Source organism: Choloepus didactylus, chromosome 6, assembly GCF_015220235.1.
Source record: "Choloepus didactylus isolate mChoDid1 chromosome 6, mChoDid1.pri, whole genome shotgun sequence".
In the NCBI taxonomy this organism is placed as follows: Eukaryota; Metazoa; Chordata; class Mammalia; order Pilosa; family Megalonychidae; genus Choloepus; species Choloepus didactylus.
In genome coordinates this window covers 105,596,925-105,622,237 of record NC_051312.1, presented here as the reverse complement: position 1 = coordinate 105,622,237, position 25,313 = coordinate 105,596,925, and the positions used below count along the sequence as shown (strand labels likewise).

At 37.7% G+C, this 25,313-nt stretch overlaps 1 protein-coding gene across 5 annotated transcripts in view; it reads right to left on the bottom strand.

Annotated features, from left to right (window-relative positions):
- NAALAD2 (N-acetylated alpha-linked acidic dipeptidase 2) overlaps positions 1-25,313 on the bottom strand; it is a 78,745-nt gene that overhangs the window by 40,340 nt on the left and 13,092 nt on the right. For 4 of the 5 annotated variants that reach the window (XM_037841055.1, XM_037841052.1, XM_037841053.1 and 1 more), the window contains 4 exons: positions 18,575-18,761; positions 16,945-17,046; positions 16,105-16,230; positions 6,361-6,547 (listed from right to left, as the gene is read on the bottom strand). In XM_037841055.1, coding sequence (XP_037696983.1) covers positions 6,361-6,547; positions 16,105-16,230; positions 16,945-17,046; positions 18,575-18,761 — 602 coding nt within the window. Of the gene's footprint in view, positions 1-6,360; positions 6,548-16,104; positions 16,231-16,944; positions 17,047-18,574; positions 18,762-25,313 lie in introns of those variants that run through there. The other variant, XM_037841056.1, reaches the window with a different exon arrangement.

Sequence of the window (25,313 nt, the reverse complement as noted above, 5' to 3'; positions counted from 1 at the left end):
GGCCTGGCAGAGGCTAGGCGGCAAGGAGATTTAGAGGTTATATATTGTCCTGTTGCCTTCCCTGTTAACGATTCTTGAAGAAGTACCTCCTGGCCAAGACGCTAATAATCCTGGTGGACTTTATACTTACTTCCACGAGCGTGTCCCATTTGCAGTTCTTAAAGAATTGAAAAAAGCTGTACAAACATATGGGGTTCATTCCCCTTTTCCAGTTGGCATATTACAAAGTTTACCTGAAGGTTCTCGTCTAATTCCCATAGATTGGACCACATTAGCCCGTAAAGTCCTTAGCTCTGGAGAATATCTACAATTTAGCACTTGGTGGGTGGAACATGCAGAATGATAGGCTGCACATAATCAGCAAAATAAGGTAAATATAAATTTAGATCAGTTACTGGGCCAAGGAGATTATTCCACTGTTGAAAAACAGTCTGTTTATAACTATCAGGCAATCAAGCAGATTCGCCGTAGTTGTTTGCAAGCTTGGAACAAAATTGAAGCTAAAGGTAAAGCTGCACAATCCTTTCAAAAGGTTTTGCAAGGGCTGAAAGAATCATATCCAGATTTCATTGCCCAGCTTCAAGAAGCAATACACCGGCAGGTTAATAGTTCAGAGGCTATGCATGAGTTAGTTCAAGAACAATTGTCCTTGCAGCATATCGAACAGTCTTTTAGTCCTTGGAATTCTCCTGTGTTCCCAATAAAGAAAAAATCTGGGAAATGGAGAATGTTAACTGACCTAAGAGGTGTTAATGCTGTTATTCAGCCTATGGGACCTTTACAACCTGGGCTCCCAAATCCTAGCATGATTCCTGAAAACTGGGCCTTAGTGGTCATTGATAATAAAGACTGTTTCTTTTCCATCCCCTTAGCCGACCAAGACAAGGCAAAGTTTGCATTTACTACTTTGTCACTTAACAACAAAGCTCCTTCAAAATGATATCAGTGGAAAGTCTTACCACAGGGGATGCTAAATAGCCCCACAATATGTCAGTACTATGTGGACCGTGCCTTACAGCCAGTCTATTCAAAATTTCCTAAAGCCTACATCATCCATTATATGGATGATATTTTGCACTCTGCACCTCAGGAGACTGAAGTAGATGCTTTGTTCTATGCTATTCAAAAAGCTTTACAGGATGTAGGATTGCATATTGCTGCTGCAAGGTGCAATGCACTTTACCAGTGCAGTATTTGGGCTCCACTATTGACAGACTTACAATTCGACCCCAAAAAGTACAACTCCGCAGAGATGCTGTTACCACCTTAAATGATTTACAAAAACTACTAGGGGATATAAATTGGCTTCACCCCAAACTAGGCATAGCTAACTATGAGCTCTCCAACCTATTTTTTCTCCTTTGTGGGGATTCTAAATTAAACAGCCCTAGATCTTTAACTTCAGCTGCAGAGAAGGAATTACAATTAGTAGAAGCTAAGGTTCAACAAGCTCAGATATCCCGCGTTGATTCCACTCAACCTTTGTCTCTCCTTATCTTTTCTACTCCAAAATCCCCCACAGGTTTGCTTTTGCAAAATGAAAAACTTGTAGAATGGCTATTTTTGCCTAATTCTTCAGTAAAATCCATATCCCCTTATTTAGATCTTCTAGCCACCTTGGTTGCTCAAGCAAGGAAAAGAGCAAAGCAACTTAATGGTTTTGACCTCTGCCTCATTGTGCTCCCAGTAACAGCTAAAGAACTCTCAGTTATTTTGCAACAACATTTAGCTTCGCAAATTGCTCTAGCTGACTATATTGGCCAGCTGGATAATCATTATCCAAAAAACCACCTTTTCCAATTTATTTGCCGTACACAATGGATACTGCCAAAATATACTTTTTGTGAACCTTTGATTAATGCTCCCATTGTGTTCACAGATGGATCATCTAAAGGTCGAGCTGCCTATACTGGCCCTAAGTCCAAAGTTTTAAATCTTCCTCATTTCTCTGCCCAGCAAGCTGAACTGGCTGCAGTAATAGCTGTTTTAACAGATTTTCCTGAAGCCGTTAATATTTTATCTGATTCTGCCTATGTTGTTCACGTAACTAGTAAAATTGAAATGGCAACTATTAAGCAACAGTTGCCTCCTTGTTTATTTAACCTTTTTCTAGAGCTACAATCAGTTGTGCGTGCTCGTATCACTCCCTTTTACATCACCCATATTCGTTCTCATACCAATCTTCCAGGCCCTCTAGCAGCTGGCAATGCTGCTGCAGATAAATTATTGCTACCTGTTATTTCAGAAGCTTCTCACTTTCACTCACTTACTCATCTTAATGTACAGGGACTACTGTCTCGATTTCCCCTTATTAGAGCACAAGCTAAAGATATTGTCTCTTCCTGTCCAAATTGTCAACTTCTCACTGCCCCTCCATTACAGGAGCCTGGTGTCAACCCTCGCAGTTTAGCCCCTAATGATTTATGGCAAATGGATGTTACTCATATTCCCTCCTTTGGCCGCTTAGCCGCTGTTCATGTCAGCATTGATACATATTCTGGCTTTCTTTGGGCCACTGCACAAACAGGTGAAACATTTTGTCATGTTCGAGCTCACCTCTTTGCCTGTTTTGCCTCTATGGGCTTGCCCCGTGCTTTAAAAACTGATAATGGCCCAGCCTATACATCTGCAAAATTTGCTAGTTTTACTACAACTTGGGGCATCCATCATACTACTGGTATTCCTTATAATCCTCAAGGACAGGCAATTGTTGAATGTGCCAATAGTACATTAAAAACTATGTTGCAAAAACAAAAAGGGGGAGATGATGGAACTCCCCATGAGAGATTATCAAAAGCCTTATTTACTTTAATTTTTTTTAATTTTTATGAAAAGCTGGGTGGCACTGATGCAGAACGGCATTTCCCGACTGAAAAAACACCAAACCATCGCTTTCAGAAAGCACCTCCCATATGGTGGAAGGATGTGTTAACCAATGAATGGACAATGGGAAAATTACTAACATGGGGACGAGGTTATGCTTGTGTTTCCCCAGGTGACGGACGAACTCCAATTTGGATACCAGCCCGATGACTGAAGCCGTACCATGGAGCCAACAAGAAAAAGAAAATTCCTGTGGGACGTCGAGCCACGGGTGATGCAGTTCCAGGGTCTGACACTGAAGACGACAGTGATCGGGACGACACCCCGAACTAGGGAAGCCCAACATCCAACTTCAGGACAGATAAAAAAGCTGTGTCAGGATGCTGAAAAACAAGTTCAGCAAGCTCAGCTGCCTATGACAGGTCCTAACCTGACAGCGGCAATGTTGGCTTTAATTGCTATTGCTGTGAGTATATCTCCGGCATGTGCTCATTCTGGAAATTATACTTATTGGGCTTACATTCCTAATCCTCCGTCGCTACAGCCTGTAGAATGGGATCATCCCTCTCCCACTGTATATTTTAGCAATGGTACTTGGCTGCTTCCTCCAATTGATGAAAGACTTCCTCAGTTTCCTGAGGAGGAAGGAAAGAACTATTCTCAATCATTAGCTTTTACACATTTACCTTTGTGTGTGGGACAGGGTAAAGGATGCCTGGCCCTGACTTGGCAAGCATGGTTATCAGTCATACCCAAGTGAGATAATGTCTCCAAAGCATCCCTGTTCCTAATATCTGGCTATAGTTTTGCCTACAATGAAAATATTACTATTCTGGACCATGCTCCACAACGCCCTATTTGTTACATACCAAAACACTGGTCACCAGAAATGCAAAGGATATATTGGGATAATTGTAGAGCAGTTAGTGGAGTGTTAGTGCAGAATGGTTCCTATGGAATTGTAACTGACTGGTCCCCTAAGGGGTATACAGTTCAGAATTGCACTAATGCAAAGTGCTCTGATTACAAGAGACTAAAATGGAAAGTTCATAATTATAATCATTCTTACAGTATTCAAACCCCTGCAAGATATCCTATTATTTGGCATGGCGTTGGCTGGTCCCCACCCAAACCTACTTTAAATAATTCCTATGTTCAAGATACACTTTGGAGGCTCCCTATTAGTTTGCATAACATTTCCAGATGGAATGGGAATTATACAATTAAGATTAATTATACTCTAAATTTTACAAAAATAGATACTTTTGGAATACAAGCCTGTGTTAGAGATCCTTATGTCTTTTGGTTAGGAAATCTCACTATAAATATTATTACTAAGGAAATCAATTGTATGGAGAATAGAAGTTGTTCACTTTATACTTGCTTGAATAACACCATAGACTCTAAAAATATTACTATTGTAATTCTTGGACGATGCAAAGGCCTGTGGCTCCCTGTTTCACAGCACAGACCTTGGGAATCGTCACCTGATATGCATATGTTACTACAAATTTTGAAAAAGTATATAAAAGAACAAAGAGATTTCTTGGACTGTTAATAGCATTTCTGATTGGCATAATAGCTATTGCAACCACACCCGCTGTTGCAGGAACAGCGCTACATCAATCTATTCAAACTACAGCATTTGTTCAAAAATGGCATAGAGATGCGAGCAAAGCATGGGGGGAACAGTTACAAATTGACAAAGAAGTTAATGCTCGTCTCGTGGATCTAGAGAATGCTGTTCTCCTTGTAGGGGAGGAAGTTGAGAACTTCAGATACTGGTTTAAGTTACAGTGTGATTGGAATACATCAACATTTTGTGTCACTCCTCATAAATATAATGACACCCATTTTACATGGGATAGAGTCAAGAGACATTTAATCAGACATCATGGTAATCTTACCATGGATATTTTAAAATTGCAAGAAACAGTAGATAATATCCGAAATGCTAATCTTAATGTTCTGTCAGAATCAGAGACAATGCAAGGTATTGCCGATGGCTTTGAAAAATTAAATCCTATAGTATGGGTTAAATCCCTTGATGGTGGGTTCCTGGGTAGTATTCTCCTAATTTTGTTAATCATCTTATGTCTTTGTTTAGTCCTCAGATGCACAAGGAAAACCCTCTCAGAACTAAAGCAGAAAGAAGCTGCTTGGTCCATCCTGTCTGCCTTGAGGAAACAAAAAGGGGGACATGTGGGGAACCAAGCTTTTCATGTCACTTAGACCATGTCTGGGGCAGTGGCCTGGAATGCTGGGTCACAAGCCTACATGGAACGCCATTGTAGGCACGCCCTGTAAAGATGTGTGTCTTGTGACTATGACAGCAGCATTAACCATTAACCCCAGATTGTTCCTTCTTATCCGCAGCAGGATGTAAAGATTAATATCTGAGAGACCCTGAATGCTTTTGATCACATAGCGTAGTTTAGCTTTGTGTAACAAATGAATAAATAACTGGAGCACAGGTGCATCAGCACCCACTTGGCACACGATGCTGTGGGTCCCCTGCTCCCTTAAATCATAACTTTGTGTCTGTGTCTCATTTCAGCGTCATCCTGTCAGCAACACCATACAGTCATACCAAGTGTACAATCAACTGAAGAACCTAATTTTAAGAAACGGACAAAAGATTTGAACAGACACTTCAATATTCAGAAGACAAATAACCACATGAAATTATGCATAATATCATTGGTCAAAAGGAAAATGCAAATTAAAACCTCAATAAGATAACACTACTTATCTATTAGAGTATAAAGCTAAAAAGGTTGACCATACTAAGTGTGGGCGAGGATGTAGCAACTGCAACACTCACACACTGCTGGCAGGAATGTAAAATGGTACAACTTTGGAAACCAATTTATAAGTTTCTACTCCTATTTACCCAAGAGAAATAAAACCACATGTTCATAAAAATATTAATACACTAATAGTCATAGCAGCTTATATATAAAGCTGAAGACACTAGAGTATCCATCAACAAATGAATGCATAAAAAAATCATGGTATATACAGATGATGGAATATTACTTAGCGAAAAAAGGAATGAACTATTCACATACACAACGTGAACGGATGTCAAAATAACTATGCTGATAGAAATCCAATCAGTGGTTGCCTGGGAACTGTCAGGGAGAGGACAGAAAGGGTTGGCAGGAAGGGATTACAAAGACAGGCGGAAACTTTTTGGTGTAATAGATATGTTCATTATCTTGATTGTGGAGATGGTTTCCTAAGTAAAACTTACCAATTTTCACATTCTAAAAAACATTGTTAAAAAAAACTCAATGGTATTTTTCAAAATACAAATGTGTGATCTAGAAAAGAATAAAATCACTAGGTAATAATGCAGAAAACCTAAATTCTAATTCGTAAGAGCAATATTCTAAGCAGTAATAATGCAAATCACTATAACTGCATACAATTTTAGTTTTACTGTTATTCTGTAGATGCTTTCATTTATTCCAACTCTAACAGCAAGTAGTATTTATATAAAAATGGGTGGACCATGACAGGTTCATCCATTACCTTTAGCTGGATAGCCTGGAGTGAGCGGATCCCCAGCACCATTCAAGTTTAACACATTCCCTCTCTGGGCTGCAGTTCCAGGAATGTTCCATCCGTTGGGATATGGTTGCACCCCAGGGGCAGAATAATCAGCTGGATCTGAATACAAGATGATTCCTATGGCTCCTGCTGACATGGCATTTTTAACCTGCAGGGGCAGTGTGCAATCCAAAATAGAAAAATGGCAAATGATTGCCTCATTCGTCAAAGAAAACAATAATGTCAGGAAATTTAGACACTGCTTCTTGCTGTGCTGTTACACATACAGTTCTCTTTGCCTTGAATACAATTTCTCTCTTAGTATACTTAAACTCCCATTTATTCTACACAAGTCTACACAAGTTATCACCTCTTCTGTGAAACATTCTTATTACCCCTCAAACTAAAAAATTATCTCCCTTCTTTGTCCTTCTTCTATGACTAGTACATAATTCTATTATGGGATGGATCACAGTGTTTTAAAATAGCTTTTACAGGTTTGTTACCCTTACTACACTGAGGGATTTTTCAGAATAGGGACCACTTCTTATTCATTCAGCTTCCAAAATCTGACACTTAAGAGTAGGCTCTCAACAAATGTCTGTGAAACAAAACTGTTTTAAAAATCTATGCAGGAGGCGGGGCAAGATGGCAGACTGGTGAGCTGTATGTTTTAGTTACTCCTCCAGGAAAGTAGGTAAAAAGCCAGGAACTGCGTGGACTGGACACCACAGAGCAATCTGTCTTTGGGCATACTTCATACAACACTCATGAAAACGTGGAACTGCTGAGATCACCGAAATCTGTAAGTTTTTGCGGCCAGGGGACCCGCGCCCCTCCCTGCCAGGCTCAGTCCCGGGGGAGGAGGGGCTGTCAGCTCCAGGAAGGAGAAGGGAGAATTGCAGTGGCTGCTCTCATCGGAAACTCATTCTACTGATTCAAACTCCAACCATAGATAGACTGAGGCCAGACACCAGAGACTCTGAGAGCAGCCAGCCCAGCAGAGAGGAGACGGGCATAGAAGGAAAACAACACGAGAAGCTCCAAAGTAAAAGCAGAGGATTTTTGGAGTTCTGGTGAACACAGAAAGGGGAAGGGCGGAGATCAGGCCTTGAGGCGCATATGCAAATCCCGAAGCAAGGCTGATCTCTCTGCCCAGGGCACCTTTCCTTAATGGCCCTGGTTGCTTTGTCTATTAGCATTTCAATAACCCATTAGATCTCTGAGGAGGGCCGTTTTTTTTTTTTTTTTTTTTTTTTTTTTTTTTTTTTTTTTTAAATCCTTTTTGCTTTTTCTAAAACAATTACTCTAAGAAGCTCAATACAGAAAGCTTCAAAGAATTGAAATTTGGGCACGTCAAGTCAAGAGCAGAACTAAGAGAGCTCTGAGACAAAAGGCAATAATCCAGTGGCTGAGAAAATTCACTAAACAACACAACTTCCCAAGAAAAGGGGGGTGTCCGCTCACAGCCACCATCCTGGTGGACAGGAAACACTCCTGCCCATCACCAGCCCCATAGCCCAGAGCTGCCCCAGACAACCCAGTGTGACGGAAGTGCTTCAAATAACAGGCACACACCACAAAACTGGGCGTGGACATTAGCCTTCCGTGCAACCTCAGCTGAATGTCCCAGAGCTGGGAAGGGGGAGCAGTGTGAATTAACAGAGCCCCATTCAGCCATCATTTGAGCAGACTGGGAGCCTCCCAACACAGCCCAGCAGCCCAGAACTGCCCTGGGGGGACGGCACTCACCTGTGACATAGCACAGTCATCCCTCAACAGAGGACCCGGGGTGCACAGCCTGGAAGAGGGGCCCACTTGCAAGTCTCAGGAGCCATACGCCAATACCAAAGACTTGTGGGTCAGTGGCAGAGACAAACTGTGGCAGGACTGAACTGAAGGATTAGACTATTGCAGTAGCTTTAAAACTCTAGGATCATCAGGGAGATTTGATTGTTAGGGCCACCCCCCCTCCCCGACTGCCCAGAAACACGCCCCACATACAGGGCAGGCAACACCAACTACACACGCAAGCTTGGGACACCAATTGGGCCCCACAAGACTCACTCCCCCACTCACCAAAAAGGCTAAGCAGGGGAGATCTGGCTTGTGGAGAACAGGTGGCTTGTGGACGCCACCTGCTGGTTAGTTAGAGAAAGTGTACTCCACGAAGCTGTAGATCTGATAAATTAGAGATAAGGACTTCAACTGGTCTACAAACCCTAAAAGAACCCTATCAAGGACAGCAAATGCCACGAGGCCAAAAACAACAGAAAATTATAAAGCATATGAAAAAACCAGACGATATGGATAACCCAAGCCCAAGCACCCAAATCAAAAGACCAGAAGAGACACACCTAGAGCAGCTACTCAAAGAACTAAAGATGAACAATGAGACCCTAGTACGGGATATGAAGGAAATCAAGAAGACCCTAGAAGAGCATAAAGAAGACATTGCAAGACTAAATAAAAAAATGGATGATCTTATGGAAATTAAAGAAACTGTTGACCAAATTAAAAAGATTCTGGACACTCATAGTACAAGACTAGAGGAAGTTGAACAACGAATCAGTGACCTGGAAGATGACAGAATGGAAAATGAAAGCATAAAAGAAAGAATGGGGAAAAAAATTGAAAAACTCGAAATGGACCTCAGGGATATGATAGATAATATGAAGCGTCCGAATATAAGACTCATTGGTGTCCCAGAAGGGGAAGAAAAGGGTAAAGGTCTAGGAAGAGTATTCAAAGAAATTGTTGGGGAAAACTTCCCAAATCTTCTAAACAACATAAATACACAAATCATAAATGCTCAGCGAACTCCAAATAGAATAAATCCAAAAAAACCCACTCCGAGACATATACTGATCACACTGTCAAACATAGAAGAGAAGGAGCAAGTTCTGAAAGCAGCAAGAGAAAAGCAATTCACCACATACAAAGGAAACAGCATAAGACTAAGTAGTGACTACTCAGCAGCCACCATGGAGGCGAGAAGGCAATGGCACGATATATTTAAAATTCTGAGAGAGAGGAATTTCCAGCCAAGAATACTTTATCCAGCAAAGCTCTCCTTCAAATTTGAGGGAGAGCTTAAATTTTTCACAGACAAAGAAATGCTGAGAGAATTTGCTAACAAGAGACCTGCCCTACTGGAGATACTAAAGGGAGCCCTACAGACAGAGAAACAAAGACAGGACAGAGAGACTTGGAGAAAGGTTCAGTACTAAAGAGATTCGGTATGGGTACAATAAAGGATATTAATAGAGAGAGGGAAAAATATGGCAAACATAATCCAAAGGATAAGATGGCCGATTCAAGAAATGCCTTCACGGTTTTAACGTTGAATGTAAATGGATTAAACTCCCCAATTAAAAGATATAGATTCGCAGAATGGATCAAAAAAAATGAACCATCAATATGTTGCATACAAGAGACTCATCTTAGACACAGGGACACAAAGAAATTGAAAGTGAAAGGATGGAAAAAAATATTTCATGCAAGCTACAGCCAAAAGAAAGCAGGTGTAGCAATATTAATCTCAGATAAAATAGACTTCAAATGCAGGGATGTTTTGAGAGACAAAGAAGGCCACTACATACTAATAAAAGGGGCAATTCAGCAAGAAGAAATAACAATCGTAAATGTCTATGCACCCAATCAAGGTGCCACAAAATACATGAGAGAAACATTGGCAAAACTAAAGGAAGCAATTGATGTTTCCACAATAATTGTGGGAGACTTCAACACATCACTCTCTCCTATAGATAGATCAACCAGACAGAAGACCAATAAGGAAATTGAAAACCTAAACAATCTGATAAATGAATTAGATTTAACAGACATCTACAGGACATTACATCCCAAATCACCAGGATACACATACTTTTCTAGTGCTCACGGAACTTTCTCCAGAATAGATCATATGCTGGGACATAAAACAAGCCTCAATAAATTTAAAAAGATTGAAATCATTCAAAGCACATTCTCTGACCACAATGGAATACAATTAGAAGTCAATAACCATCAGAGACTTAGAAAATTCACAAATACCTGGAGGTTAAACAACACACTCCTAAACAATCAGTGGGTTAAAGAAGAAATAGCAAGAGAAATTGCTAAATATATAGAGACGAATGAAAATGAGAACACAACATACCAAAACCTATGGGATGCAGCAAAAGCAGTGCTAAGGGGGAAATTTATAGCACTAAACGCATATATTAAAAAGGAAGAAAGAGCCAAAATCAAAGAACTAATGGATCAACTGAAGAAGCTAGAAACTGAACAGCAAACCAATCCTAAACCAAGTAGAAGAAAAGAAATAACAAGGATTAAAGCAGAAATAAATGACATAGAGAATAAAAAAACAATAGAAAGGATAAATATCACCAAAAGTTGGTTCTTTGAGAAGATCAACAAGATTGACAAGCCCCTAGCTAGACTGACAAAATCAAAAAGAGAGAAGACCCATATAAACAAAATAATGAATGAAAAAGGTGACATAACTGCAGATCCTGAAGAAATTAAAAAAATTATAAGAGGATATTATGAACAACTGTATGGCAACAAACTGGATAATGTAGAAGAAATGGACAATTTCCTGGAAACATATGAACAACCTAGACTGACCAGAGAAGAAATAGAAGACCTCAACCAACCCATCACAAGCAAAGAGATCCAATCAGTCATCAAAAATCTTCCCACAAATAAATGCCCAGGGCCAGATGGCTTCACAGGGGAATTCTACCAAACTTTCCAGAAAGAACTGACACCAATCTTACTCAAACTCTTTCAAAACATTGAAAAAAATGGAACACTACCTAACTCATTTTATGAAGCTAACATCAATCTAATACCAAAACCAGGCAAAGATGCTACAAAAAAGGAAAACTACCGGCCAATCTCCCTAATGAATATAGATGCAAAAATCCTCAACAAAATACTTGCAAATCGAATCCAAAGACACATTAAAAAAATCATACACCATGACCAAGTGGGGTTCATTCCAGGCATGCAAGGATGGTTCAACATAAGAAAAACAATCAATGTATTACAACACATTAAAAACTCGAAAGGGAAAAATCAATTGATCATCTCAATAGATGCTGAAAAAGCATTTGACAAAATCCAACATCCCTTTTTGATAAAAACACTTCAAAAGGTAGGAATTGAAGGAAACTTCCTCAACATGATAAAGAGCATATATGAAAAACCCACAGCCAGCATAGTACTCAATGGTGAGAGACTGAAAGCCTTCCCTCTAAGATCAGGAACAAGACAAGGATGCCCGCTGTCACCACTGTTATTCAACATTGTGCTGGAAGTGCTAGCCAGGGCAATCCGGCAAGACAAAGAAATAAAAGGCATCCAAATTGGAAAAGAAGAAGTAAAACTGTCATTGTTTGCAGATGATATGATCTTATATCTAGAAAACCCTGAGAAATCAACGATACACCTACTAGAGCTAATAAACAAATTTAGCAAAGTAGCGGGATACAAGATTAATGCACATAAGTCAGTAATGTTTCTATATGCTAGAAATGAACAAACTGAAGAGACACTCAAGAAAAAGATACCATTTTCAATAGCAACTAAAAAAATCAAGTACCTAGGAATCAACTTAACCAAAGATGTAAAAGACCTATACAAAGAAAACTACATAACTCTACTAAAAGAAATAGAAGGGGACCTTAAAAGATGGAAAAATATTCCATGTTCATGGATAGGAAGGCTAAATGTCATTAAGATGTCAATTCTACCCAAACTCATCTACAGATTCAATGCAATCCCAATCAAAATTCCAACAACCTACTTTGCAGACTTGGAAAAGCTAGTTATCAAATTTATTTGGAAAGGGAAGATGCCTCGAATTGCTAAAGACACTCTAAAAAAGAAAAACGAAGTGGGAGGACTTACACTCCCTGACTTTGAAGCTTATTATAAAGCCACAGTTGCCAAGACAGCATGGTACTGGCACAAAGATAGACATATAGATCAATGGAATCGAATTGAGAATTCAGAGATAGACCCTCAGATCTATGGCCGACTGATCTTTGATAAGGCCCCCAAAGTCACCGAACTGAGCCATAATGGTCTTTTCAACAAATGGGGCTGGGAGAGTTGGATATCCATATCCAAAAGAATGAAAGAGGACCCCTACCTCACCCCCTACACAAAAATTAACTCAAAATGGACCAAAGATCTCAATATAAAAGAAAGTACCATAAAACTCCTAGAAGATAATGCAGGAAAACATCTTCAAGACCTTGTATTAGGAGGCCACTTCCTAGACTTTACACCCAAAGCACAAGCAACAAAAGAGAAAATAGATAAATGGGAACTCCTCAAGCTTAGAAGTTTCTGCACCTCAAAGGAATTTCTCAAAAAGGTAAAGAGGCAGCCAACTCAATGGGAAAAAATTTTTGGAAACCATGTATCTGACAAAAGACTGATATCTTGCATATACAAAGAAATCCTACAACTCAATGACAATAGTACAGACAGCCCAATTATAAAATGGGCAAAAGATATGAAAAGACAGTTCTCTGAAGAGGAAATACAAATGACCAAGAAACACATGAAAAAATGTTCAGCTTCACTAGCTATTAGAGAGATGCAAATTAAGACCACAATGAGATACCATCTAACACCGGTTAGAATGGCTGCCATTAAACAAACAGGAAACTACAAATGCTGGAGGGGATGTGGAGAAATTGGAACTCTTATTCATTGTTGGTGGGACTGTATAATGGTTCAGCCACTCTGGAAGTCAGTCTGGCAGTTCCTTAGAAAACTAGATATAGAGCTACCATTCGATCCAGCGATTGCACTCCTCGGTATATACCCGGAAGATCGGAAAGCAGTGACACGAACAGATATCTGCACGCCAATGTTCATAGCAGCATTATTCACAATTGCCAAGAGATGGAAACAACCCAAATGTCCTTCAACAGATGAGTGGATAAATAAAATGTGGTATATACACACGATGGAATACTACGCGGCAGTAAGAAGGAACGATCTGGTGAAACATATGACAACATGGATGAACCTTGAAGACATAATGCTGAGCGAAATAAGCCAGGCACAAAAAGAGAAATATTATATGCTACCACTAATGTGAACTTTGAAAAATGTAAAACAAATGGTTTATAATGTAGAATGTAGGGGAACTAGCAGTAGAGAGCAATTAAGGAAGGGGGAACAATAATCCAGGAAGAACAGATAAGCTATTTAACGTTCTGGGGATGCCCAGAAATGACTATGGTCTGTTAATTTCTGATGGTTGTAGTAGGAACAAGTTCACTGAAATGTTGCTATATTATGTAACTTTCTTGGGGTAAAGTAGGAACATGTTGGAAGTTAAGCAGTTATCTTAGGTTAGTTGTCTTTTTCTTACTCCCTTGTTATGGTCTCTTTGAAATGCTCTTTTATTGTATGTTTGTTTTCTTTTTAACTTTTTTTTTCATACAGGTGATTTGAAAAAAGAAGGGAAAGTTAAAAAAAAAAAAAAAAAAAAAAAAAAAAAGAAAAAAGACAAACAAGGGGAAAAAAAAAAAAAAAAAAGATGTAGTGCCCCCTTGAGGAGCCTGTGGAGAATGCAGGGGTATTCGCCTACCCCACCTCCATGGTTGCTAACATGACCACAGACATAGGGGACTGGTGGTTTGATGGGTTGAGCCCTCTACCATAAGTTTTACCCTTGGGAAGACGGTTGCTGCAAAGGAGAGGCTAAGCCTCCCTGTATTTGTGCCTAAGAGTCTCCTCCTGAATGCCTCTTTGTTGCTCAGATGTGGCCCTCTCTCTCTGGCTAAGCCAACTTGAAAGGTGAAATCACTGCCCTCCCCCCTACGTGGGATCAGACACCCAGGGAAGTGAATCTCCCTGGCAACGTGGAATATGACTCCCAGGGAGGAATGTAGACCTGGCACCGTGGGACGGAGAACATCTTCTTGACCAAAAGGGGGATGTGAAAGGAAATGAAATAAGCTTCAGTGGCAGAGAGATTCCAAAAGGAGCCGAGAGGTCACTCTGGTGGGCACTCTTATGCACACTTTAGACAACCCTTTTTAGGTTCTAAAGAATTGGGGTAGCTGGTGGTGGATACCTGAAACTATCAAACTACAACCCAGAACCCATGAATCTCGAAGACAGTTGTATAAAAATGTAGCTTATGAGGGGTGACAATGGGATTGGGAAAGCCATAAGGACCAAACACCACTTTGTCTAGTTTATGGATGGATGTGTAGAAAAGTAGGGGAGGGAAACAGACAGACAAAGGTACCCAGTGTTCTTTTTTACTTCAATTGCTCTTTTTCACTCTAATTATTATTCTTGTTATTTTTGTGTGTGTGCTAATGAAGGTGTCAGGGATTGATTTAGGTGATGAATGTACAACTATGTAATGGTACTGTAAACAATCGAAAGTACAATTTGTTTTGTATGACTGCGTGGTATGTGAATATATCTCAATAAAATGATGATTTAAAAAAAAAAAAAAAATCTATGCAAAACAGAGGTGTGAACAACTGCTCACAGTGGTTTTGTAAATAAACATCATTCTAATAACCAAAACTGCCCAAGCATAGAAAAATCTATCCTGTGAAATACTGAATTCTTCATTACCAGAAGTACTGTAGCAAAAGCTAGATAACCACGTCAAGATTCAGAAAAAACTCTCTTATATCATCACTGGGACTATAATGTATCATAGTCTTTTTTGGAGGGAGGGCAATTTTGATGATACCTATCAACATTTTGAAAGAACATACACTATGACTCAGCCATTCCACTTCTAGAATTAATCTACAGAAACAGTCACAAGTGTTCAAGTATACATGGACAAGCATGTGCACAACAGAATTACTTGTAGTAGTAAAAGTTCAAGATAAGCCAAGTGTCATCAACTAGGAATGGTTAAATAAATTGCTTATCAATTCTTTGCAATAATATACAGTCATTTACAACAATGAAGTCTTTATTTAATGAAGTTATACAATACCCATTACTATCCTAAGTGTTTTCAAACATTAACTCATTAATTCTAACAACAACTCTATGAGATGGACACCCTTTCTGGCATTTCCATTTTAAACGTGAGGAAACTTTGGCACAGAGCTGTTAAGGCATTTCCCACAGTCAAAGATCTAAAGAATAGAGCACCTGGACTAGACTGGCACCCAGACTGTATGGATCCACATTCCTACACACTTTATCACTACCTTATAAAACTCTCAATGTGCTGGAATGGAAAAATACCCATAACGTTATTGCTGAGTGAAAAAAGCTACATAATATATACTTGTATGATCCCCTTGTATAAAAATAATATACGTAAAATGGTATATAGAAATAGATTTCTACTTATATTTCATAGAATTAGGCCTGTAAAATGATCTTTTAAGATTGATTATGCCCAGGAAATGAAGGTGGGTAATACAAGAGAGTTTTTCATTTTTTTTAATTTATTTGTATTTCCTTCTCTAAAATTAAAAAAAAAGAAAAGAAAAAGAAGAAGAAAATATTACCTTTGTAACAATATGGGAAATACAATTTCCCTTTCTAGATATTGAAAAACATAACAGGATTTTCTGTGAAACTATAGCAAATAGCAAAATCAATATTTTGAAAACAATTTTGGAAACGGTGACACAAGCTAATCATTTACAGTTATAGGATTTGTCCTACTATCTCCCACATCTAGGAAATCAAATAACACATTACTTTATTTCCTCTGAAAATTTTCCCATATCTTGCAATAACAATTTTTCCAGTGCAGTTTATGTTCATCTCTCTTTCTAGTTTGAAAAAGTCTTCAGTACGAGCATAGTTCACATATATAAGTTCTCCCTGTAGGGGAAAAACACAAAACAAAAAAATTTTTAAACCACATAATGATGCTATAATCAAACTGTAAACCAAAGAATAAGTTTGTTCCACAATACATCCTCTAAAGTTCTCTTTCCTGATTTGTTCTTAATAAACAGCCCCATGGTAATTCTGCACAAGTCTTTAGAGATTCTTTCAACACCCTATAAAGTTAAAAAGAAAAAAAAAAAAAGACTGCATAAAACATATTTTAAATGTTCCATTTCGAAGAAATTATCAGTAAACTTAGCCATGTCTCACAAATAGATAAAAACCATTTAAAATATCCCTACTATGTTTAATTTCTAAACATGGCATTAACTTAAGAACTTCCGTGTGTAATCTATAAAATCAAAAGTCAGATTATGCACAAAGGAAAGACGCTTGTAAAAACATCTATTGCCCTTACTAAATTCAAGGTATGTTCAGCTGTTTCTCTGCTATTTTGAAGAGTGGCATTTGCTTCATCTGGGACTCTTTTTAAAATTTATTTCCCCCCTCCCCGGCATTTTTCTTTTCCTGTTTTTTTAGAGGGTTGTGGGTTGGGGGAAGGGTCTCACATCACTTAGTTTCAAACTATGGGTTAGTATGTGTGATTCACATAATTCCTGGGTTTTAGACTTCTACACAGGTTTTATATAACATAGAATGCTTGAAAGGCTTGAACAAAAAAAATTAAAATATCTTTTATTTTACCTCTGGCGTGCCTTGGGGCGAGAAAGCATTATATGGTGGTACAATATCTGTAACATTCTCATACCCATCTGGCGTCAACTCAAAGTATGATGTTTTGAAAGTCTAGCAAGAATTGAAACACATCAAGTTTGAGAGAATGATTTAAGACTTATTAAAGAATAATTAATTTTACTCCCAAGTATACACTTAAAATTAAGCATCCTGAAACCATGCTCTATAATTAAATAGGTAAATTCCACCAACAACAGTGAAAAAGAGCTTCATGTTTACTGCCTTCAAAGTAGCAGAAACTTCTATAAATTCATGCAATGTCAGGTAACTAAAAGCTCCTTCTGAAGAGTAAAAAGAGGGCTTTGAAGGTAGCATGCATGATTCTTCCCCTTCTCTGACCATGCCTTTTCAGAAAGTTTCCTTTTCTTTTTTATCTGTATTTAAATAACGTTTCGCTATGTCTTATTCTCACCCTACTGCTTGCCTCATTCTGAACCTACCTAGGAGACTGATTCTCAAAATTTACCCATAGCTGATATGCTCAAACCCAGCTTTCCAGACTCATAGTCAAGGAACTGATGGTTATTTCAGCTCGGATGTCCAAACTTGATTTATCATCTCCCACCCCATGCTACTTCTTGTTTCACATTCCCTACAACTATTGAGAGCACCACTAGCAAGACCCCAACAACAGACATCTAGGAGTCATCCTGAGCTCCTTATTCACCTCTTTCCTCCAGCCCCTAATAAAGCCCTGCTAATACTGCTTCCTATCAATTTCTGAAAAATAGCCTCCTCCTCATTCTTGCTAACATCCTAATTCAGGTCTTCATTCTCCTAACTACTGCTTTAATACTCCAACTCTGACTCCTTGCCTACCCTAAATCTAATCTGCAAACTGCCCAATCTATCTAAATGCCTCCCAAGTCACATCCTTTCCCCTCTTAGGACTTGTCAAAGGTTTCCATGGACTGAAGTTGAAGTCTAAGCTCCTCAGAATGGCATATAAAGCCTTCTATGAGTTCTCCCCAGAAATACTTCTACAGGTTTATCTCTTATCATGGCCCACTTTGTATTTTCCACTCTAGAAAATTCATTGTCTTTAAGTTCCCAAATAATACTAAGCTGGTGTATCTCTCCAAGTCTTTGTAAACATTTCTCTTCTGGCTGGTGTATGTCTCCACATCTTTGTCAACATATCTCTTCTGCCTAGAATTCTCTTACCTTGCTTTTCCATGCAATTAATTTGTGATGATCTTTCAAAACTCACACACCAACTCTTCCTGGAAGGCTTCTCTGACTGCTAGGCTGGCTAAGTGACACTTTTCTGTGTAAAAAGCCCTATTCATGCTCTTCGTAGCACCTACCATTGATCTGAAATGATCTGTTCCAATGTCACCTTAATTAAGAGAAGGAAACGTGTCCTAGTCTTCATTGTAGTCTCAGGACCCAGCACTGGGCACCGTGCCTAACGCAGAGCAGGCTCTGAATAACTGGTTTCCAAATTATTAACTTTTTTAGAAAAAATGATTTCCTTTGCGCTCGTTAACACATTTCTATATTTGCCCAACCCTACATTCCAGTTCATATAGAGGGGTGGGACTATAAAACACAAAAAGTACCAACAATTCTACATCACCTCAATTCCATGTTCATCCACAATTGATATATAGTTGGCATTTGTCTCATTAGGATAAGACAGGAGAACATCATAATGAACCAGCTCGGCTGAGTCCACTCCAAAGTTCTTCCACTGGGTTTGGATTTTCTTGGCAAGCAGCAAATTTTGTTCTGTTCCTGACAGATGAGGGAGCTCTGTAAATGAACTAAAATGAAAACAAAATACAAGTATGAGTTAAAGACTATGTTCAGATGATGTGCCTAAGAACTACTTTAGAAGCATTACTCGTCATTGGTATTCCTATATAAGAAAAATAAAAAACTCCAGCTATAGAGACCAATTTCTAGATATAACAATTTTTTAATTATTTATGGAGAACTACAATTTTTACATTATGCTCCTCCACAAAAGAATACATCCACCCACAGCTCACAGCTCCCCAGACATAAGGAGACACCCAGGAAGAATGCATGCCTCTGTACCAGTGGTGGCCCTTCTTGCTACCCATCACTGAATAAAGGACATTTTGTAAAAAAGATCTTAATGTTTGCCAGGGACAAGTAGGGCACTTCAAGTAGGCTTAACTTACTTCAGCTGTTACTTTTACCATGCTGTAGGTAATTGTTTATTCATCTCAGTGAAGTTGAGGCCATGCATTTTTATTTTTATATCCTGCCTATTATCCAGGAAGTGCACCATACAGGTTTTGAATTGAATTTGGGCAATGTTCTCTTGGTTCTGTGTGTAAATGAGTTGTAGCATTTATGTTGCCTCACAAACGTAGTTCTTAGTGTGATTTAATTTGCTTGAGATAAAAATTTTAAAATTCTTTCTTAACCCCTTCTCCATTAGTACAGCAGTAACACTTTGTAAGCTGTTTTTTTTTTTTGTTTTTTTTTTTTATTCGCCTAGAGAACAGCCAAAAGAGATAGGGAAGTAAAGAAAAAGTAAATCTATTGAAAACTTATAGGCCAAGCATTCTACCAGGAACATTTAATGGGTTATTTCATTTTATCCTCACAACTCTTCTTCCATTGTCTCTATTTGGTAAATGAGGAAACTAAGTGGTTAAATTATTTGTTCAAAATTTCAATGCTAGTAAACTGAAATTACATTTATCTGTTCTTTAAAAATAGGAATTTTACTAAGTCATTCATCTGGTCCTATTACTCACTTTAAATCCTTCTATGACTCCCTGTGTTATGAAGCTCACACTCCAACATGGGATAAAGGCCCTTTTTAATCTGATCCACCCTTTTACTCTCCAGCTTCATTTCCCACCACTTGCCTTCTAAACTTCTCTACTGGACGTCATTTGATACACTCATTTTTCTGCTTACACATTTTCTCTCTCACACCTTTGAGCCTTTGCACAGTCTTTTCTCAGATATAAATACTGTCCCACTACCTGAATTTCCCTCCATCACCGTGCTTATACTCACCTCCCTTTCCTACCTGCAAACTATTAATCATTCGTTACAACTCCTTAAGCATCTCCTCTGTGAAGCTTTCCCTCTCTATATGGTCAAATGAAAACTGAAGGTTACTGATGTTTCATCTCTTAAAAATTTAGTTTTAAAAAATGTTTAGTTGTGTGTATAGATAGAAGTTACTTTATATGCATAAAAATAGGGAGGGTGGGAATTTTTGATTTCTACTTTATATATTTCCTTATTGTTTCATCTTCTACAATGAGATGCTATTTATTTTCTCAATTATAAGAATGATATATTTCATTAAATTAAGGTGGACAATTAAGCACAAAGATTTGCCTGAGCCTTCAGAGAGCCCACTAAAAGGAAACGCAGAAGTGCAACATCAGCGTAGAATACTCTTCACTTCATTCTGAACTTCTCCTCACAGTCACAAGATGGCTGTCACAGCTCCAGGCATCATGTGGTGACACTGGTGGAACTGTAGCCTATAGCATCGTTTGAGATTTGCTCTATAGCTGCTCGTTGAATTGTGCCTTGAAGGTCTTTACCTTTCTGTATATACTCTGTATTGCACAATAAGGAAAGAACTGAAATTGTGGAAGTGTAACCCATGAGCAATTTTTGAAATTACCTACATGACTGCTTGTTGAGCTGTACATCAAGAGATGACACCTTTCTGTATGTATGTTATATTTAACAGTAATGGAAATGGCTGAAGTTGTGGAATTGTGACCCATGACATTCTTTGAGATTTGCTCTCTAGCTACTTGTGAAATTGTACATCGACAGTTATCACTGTTATGTATATACATTAAAGTTCACAACTTAAAAAATGGAAAGAAAATTGACCAGACACAACAATAAGTAGTCTCTCTTTTGTGTTTCTTATACTCAGAGGACTACTTTTTGTGGAAGATATCACTCAGTTTTCCCCCCATTTTATTAGTCACAATAAGTCATCTACTCCTTCCCAAACTAACCATTGCCAGAGGGAACAGAATTATCATAACTGGCTTACACTCTAGTCAAGAGACTCCTTGGCTGCCCTTACTGAATACACGGGGAACACTCCAAGTTCAGGCCCTAATGATACCAAACAAATGCGGGGCTCTCTGCCAGTGCATTCAACAGCCAAACTACAACACCAGGGTATTCCTAAGAGAGAAACACTGTATTGCCAGGTGCGAAGCAGGAGATCAGATAGTCTAAGGGCCCCAAAATCTGTTTCCCCTAGTCTAAGGAGTTCAGGGTTTTTATGGATTCAAACAGTGGTGGATGGAGTTGTTACCATTACAATAGTAACTGCAAACAGGCTAAGGCCAGGCTAGAATAACCATTATAATAGTAAGTATAAACAAGGGTGAGACTAGTTGAATTTCAGTAGCTTCAGGTATTAACTTCTGCCTATTCTACAATATAGAAAGAAAATACATCCACATAATGATTCAGGAATCATAATCATTTGTTAATTCTTAATTTCTGGGTCACACTAACAATAAGGAAGAAAATGGCTGGGAATAAATCGAACGAAACTCATCACAACTCATTCTTGAACGCTCCTTTCCCTCCACTTTCTCACTGTGGTCACAAACCCTCTAGATCTATGAGCAATAATTCTCCTATGACCCTTCTCTGCATGTTTGCTTGACCTCTTTTCCTTAACTAAAACCTGGTTTCCTCTGAGGACATGCTCACTGCAAGCTTTTATTTCCCATGTCTCCACATCTCTAGGATTAGATTCCACTTGTAATTTTGATACCACTTATAATTTTCTGGTTCTTTCTTTTGGATACTTCATGATTCACCGCAGAGTTTAATAGTGTTAACATCTTACCTGGAATTTTAACTTACACAGATTTAAATATAAAGCATTCTGTCTCACTTGGTAAGACATTCTGACATTTTACTGTACTACATGAGCAATATAGACTGAGTCTCTGGTCAAGTGTCATTCATCCCAAGGCCTATTGATTCTTTTCCTCTATTTCCATACCAGCACCTCAAAATGAGACAGTTTGAATAGTAGCTAATATTCCTAAAAATTAGTAATCTTGTTAAACTTTATTTTATATATATGACCCAAGCCATTACTTCCAGTATGGAAGTACTTAACTTAGCCTAAGTATTAACTTAGCCTCCTGCAGAAAAGAACTGTAAACTCTAGACAAAACAAAAAACAAAAAAACACCACCAACAACAACAAAAATAAGACCTCTTGAGAGTAAATAAAAGTAGGTAGACTTTGACAAGGACTCAGAACTTAGAGAAAGTGATCAGCCCCAGGATGAGTTTGCCAATTTTTGGCTTTTTGCTGAGGGCAGCTGCTGTTGCAGCCTGACACGTGAGTAAAACTTTGATAGAAAGCTCACTGTTTTCTGACTGGAGGAACTGGGCAACCAGTACCACCAAAAGAGTAAGAGAATGTCTTAGAAAGGAGTGAGCAAGAGAAGGGGAGCTACAAATTTCACAGATGAACTCTGCCCAATCTCTCATAGACCCCTGAACCAAACATTAACATACTTGAGAGGAAAATTTAACGAGTTCTGAGCTGGCACTAAGTGAAGAAAGAGTTTGATATTTGCTTGCTAAAACAAAAACATAAATAGTTTCTAAAGGAATATTACAGAATGTAGAGTCTTCAGAACATAGCATCAAACTGTCCAGGATGCAATCCAAAATTATTATACTTATGAAGAACCAGGAAAATATGACCAATTTTCAAGAAAAGAATTAATTGTGGCCAATCTCAAAATGACCCTGATGTTAAAATTATCAGATCAGGAATTTAAAGCAGCTATAATTATATTCCTTTAAGAAAAGAAAAATGTAATTGTAATGAATAAAGAGATTCATTACCCCCAAAGTAAAAAAAAAAAAAAAAAAACAGAAAAATATGCCTCAAGAATGAAGGTGAAATGAAGAATTTTACAGATGAAGAAAAACTAACAGAATTTTTCACCAACAGACCCACATTACAGGAAATGCTTAAGATATTCGGGTTAAAAAAAAAAAAAAAAAACAGAGAAACCCAAATCTTCAAGAACAAATGAAGAACACTGAAATGACAAATATCTTAGAAATATAAAAGAGTGTTTTATTTTTTAACTCCTAAGGGTTTATAGTACATAAAAATAACTGTTCAAAGAAAAAATTTTCAGATTATTTTGTGAAGTATATATTGTATGCATATTGGATACATATGACAATTATAGCATAAAGGATGCTTGGAGAGAAGGTGTACATACTTAAAAATGTAAGTTTTCTACATTTTATGTTAAGTGGCACAATAGTAACTTTAAGACAGTGAAGACTTAAAGATATATAGTATAATACTTAAAGCATCCACTAAAAAACAATGTAAAAAGGTATAGCCAAAAGATAAATTCATATAGAATTCCAAAACTTTTCAAATAATGCCCTACCTACCACCAAAAAAAAAAAAAAAAGCAGGAAAATGAGGAGTAGAAGAACAAAAGCAAAGGGGACAAACAGAAAACAAATAATGAAATGGTATACCTCAGTTCAACCATATCAATAATTATATTAAATGTTAATAGACTAAATACTCAGAAAGCAGGGATTACCAGATGGATAAAAACCAAAATTGATACTATATGCCACCTGCAGAGAACACAATTTAATATTACTAAAATGGATAAAAAGCCAAATAGCAACTATATGCTCTCTATAGAAGATATACATTAATTACAAAAAAAAATGATAGGCTGAAAATTAACGGAGGGAAGAAGCTATACCATACAAACAGTAAGTAAAAGAAGGTTGGTGTTGCTATATTAATAACAAATAAAATAAACTGAAAGACAAAGAGTATCAAAAAGGTAAAGAGGGACATTTCATAAACATAAAAGGGTCATTTCATCCTGAAGAATAACAACATTAATAAATGAGCCTCTTAATAAATGGAACAAAAATTAGTCCTAGGAGCCAAAACAGCAGAGGGCTGGCTAGTTTGTGAACAACTGGAACACACACACATGACAAAAGGCGATGTTAAATGATGCAACCACTTTGGAAAACCGTCATTTTCTTAAAAAGTTAAACACACACTTATACCACCGAGCCATTCCAAGACAAATGTATATCCACACAAAGACTTGTAAACATATATCCATAGCAGCTTTATTCACAACAGTCCCAAATTAGAACCAACCCAAATGTCTATCAACTATACATTGTATAGAATACTACTCATCAATAAAAATTAATGAACTAAGTTATCACCTTTTTGAATATATTTCACAATAAGGAAATAACTGAAACTGTGGAACTGTAATCCATAGCATTCTTTGAAATTTGCTTTCTAATTACTTGTTAAATTGCACTTGGAAAGTTATCACTTCTATGTATATACGTTATATTCTACAATAAAAAATATGATTAAAAAAAAGTAATGAACTCACACATGCAACAATCTGGATGAATCTCAAAATTGTCCTGCTGAGTGAAAGAAGCCAGACATAAAGGAGTGCCTACTTTATGAGTCCATTTATATAAAATTACAGAGAATGCATAAAAATCTATAATGACATAAAGCAGATCAGTAATTGACTAAAGCCGGGGGGACAGGAGGCGACAGACTACAAAGGGGATGACGGAAATTTTCTGACTCTTGATTGAGAAGGTGGTTTGTTGAGTGTGTACACTGGTAAAAACTTTCAAGTTATAGGCTTTATGTGGATACAGTTTATTTTATGTAAATTACATTTGAATAAAGCTGATTTTTAAAATGACCCCTATATGAAAGAGTCTGAACACAGAAATCAGTGTCACAGTCACTGATTGTTATGCTTTCTCACATTTAGAGACTAATGGATTTGCACTGATCCTTTTTTACTTTGTTCTTTTTTTTTTTTTTTGGTCCATATTTTTGGCCAACATTCATATTTGCAAGATGGGGTAAAGATTTAACTTGTGGCAGGCAGAATCTGAAACACTGAACTCCTTTCTTAGAAATCACTGGGTTAACAACTGTCAAACTCTTCCTGACAGAATAGGAAGAATATTAAAATAAAATCACTGATTAAATTTAGACCAGAGGAACAAAGAATAACATTCAGTTGCAATCCAAAGTAACATGAAGTTGAAACATCTCTCAGTAAACCCACCAGATACTTTCTCTGCAGATTAGATTAAGGAAGGCCTACTCCTGTAACATTCAAAGGAATTTGACCATAACAATGATATTTTAAACTATCATAAATAAATAATACACACTTTCATGCAAATAAGATTGTTCACATGAATAAAACTAATATTTTATACACTTCTCATTCTTAATTATTTTAAACAATTTTATAAGT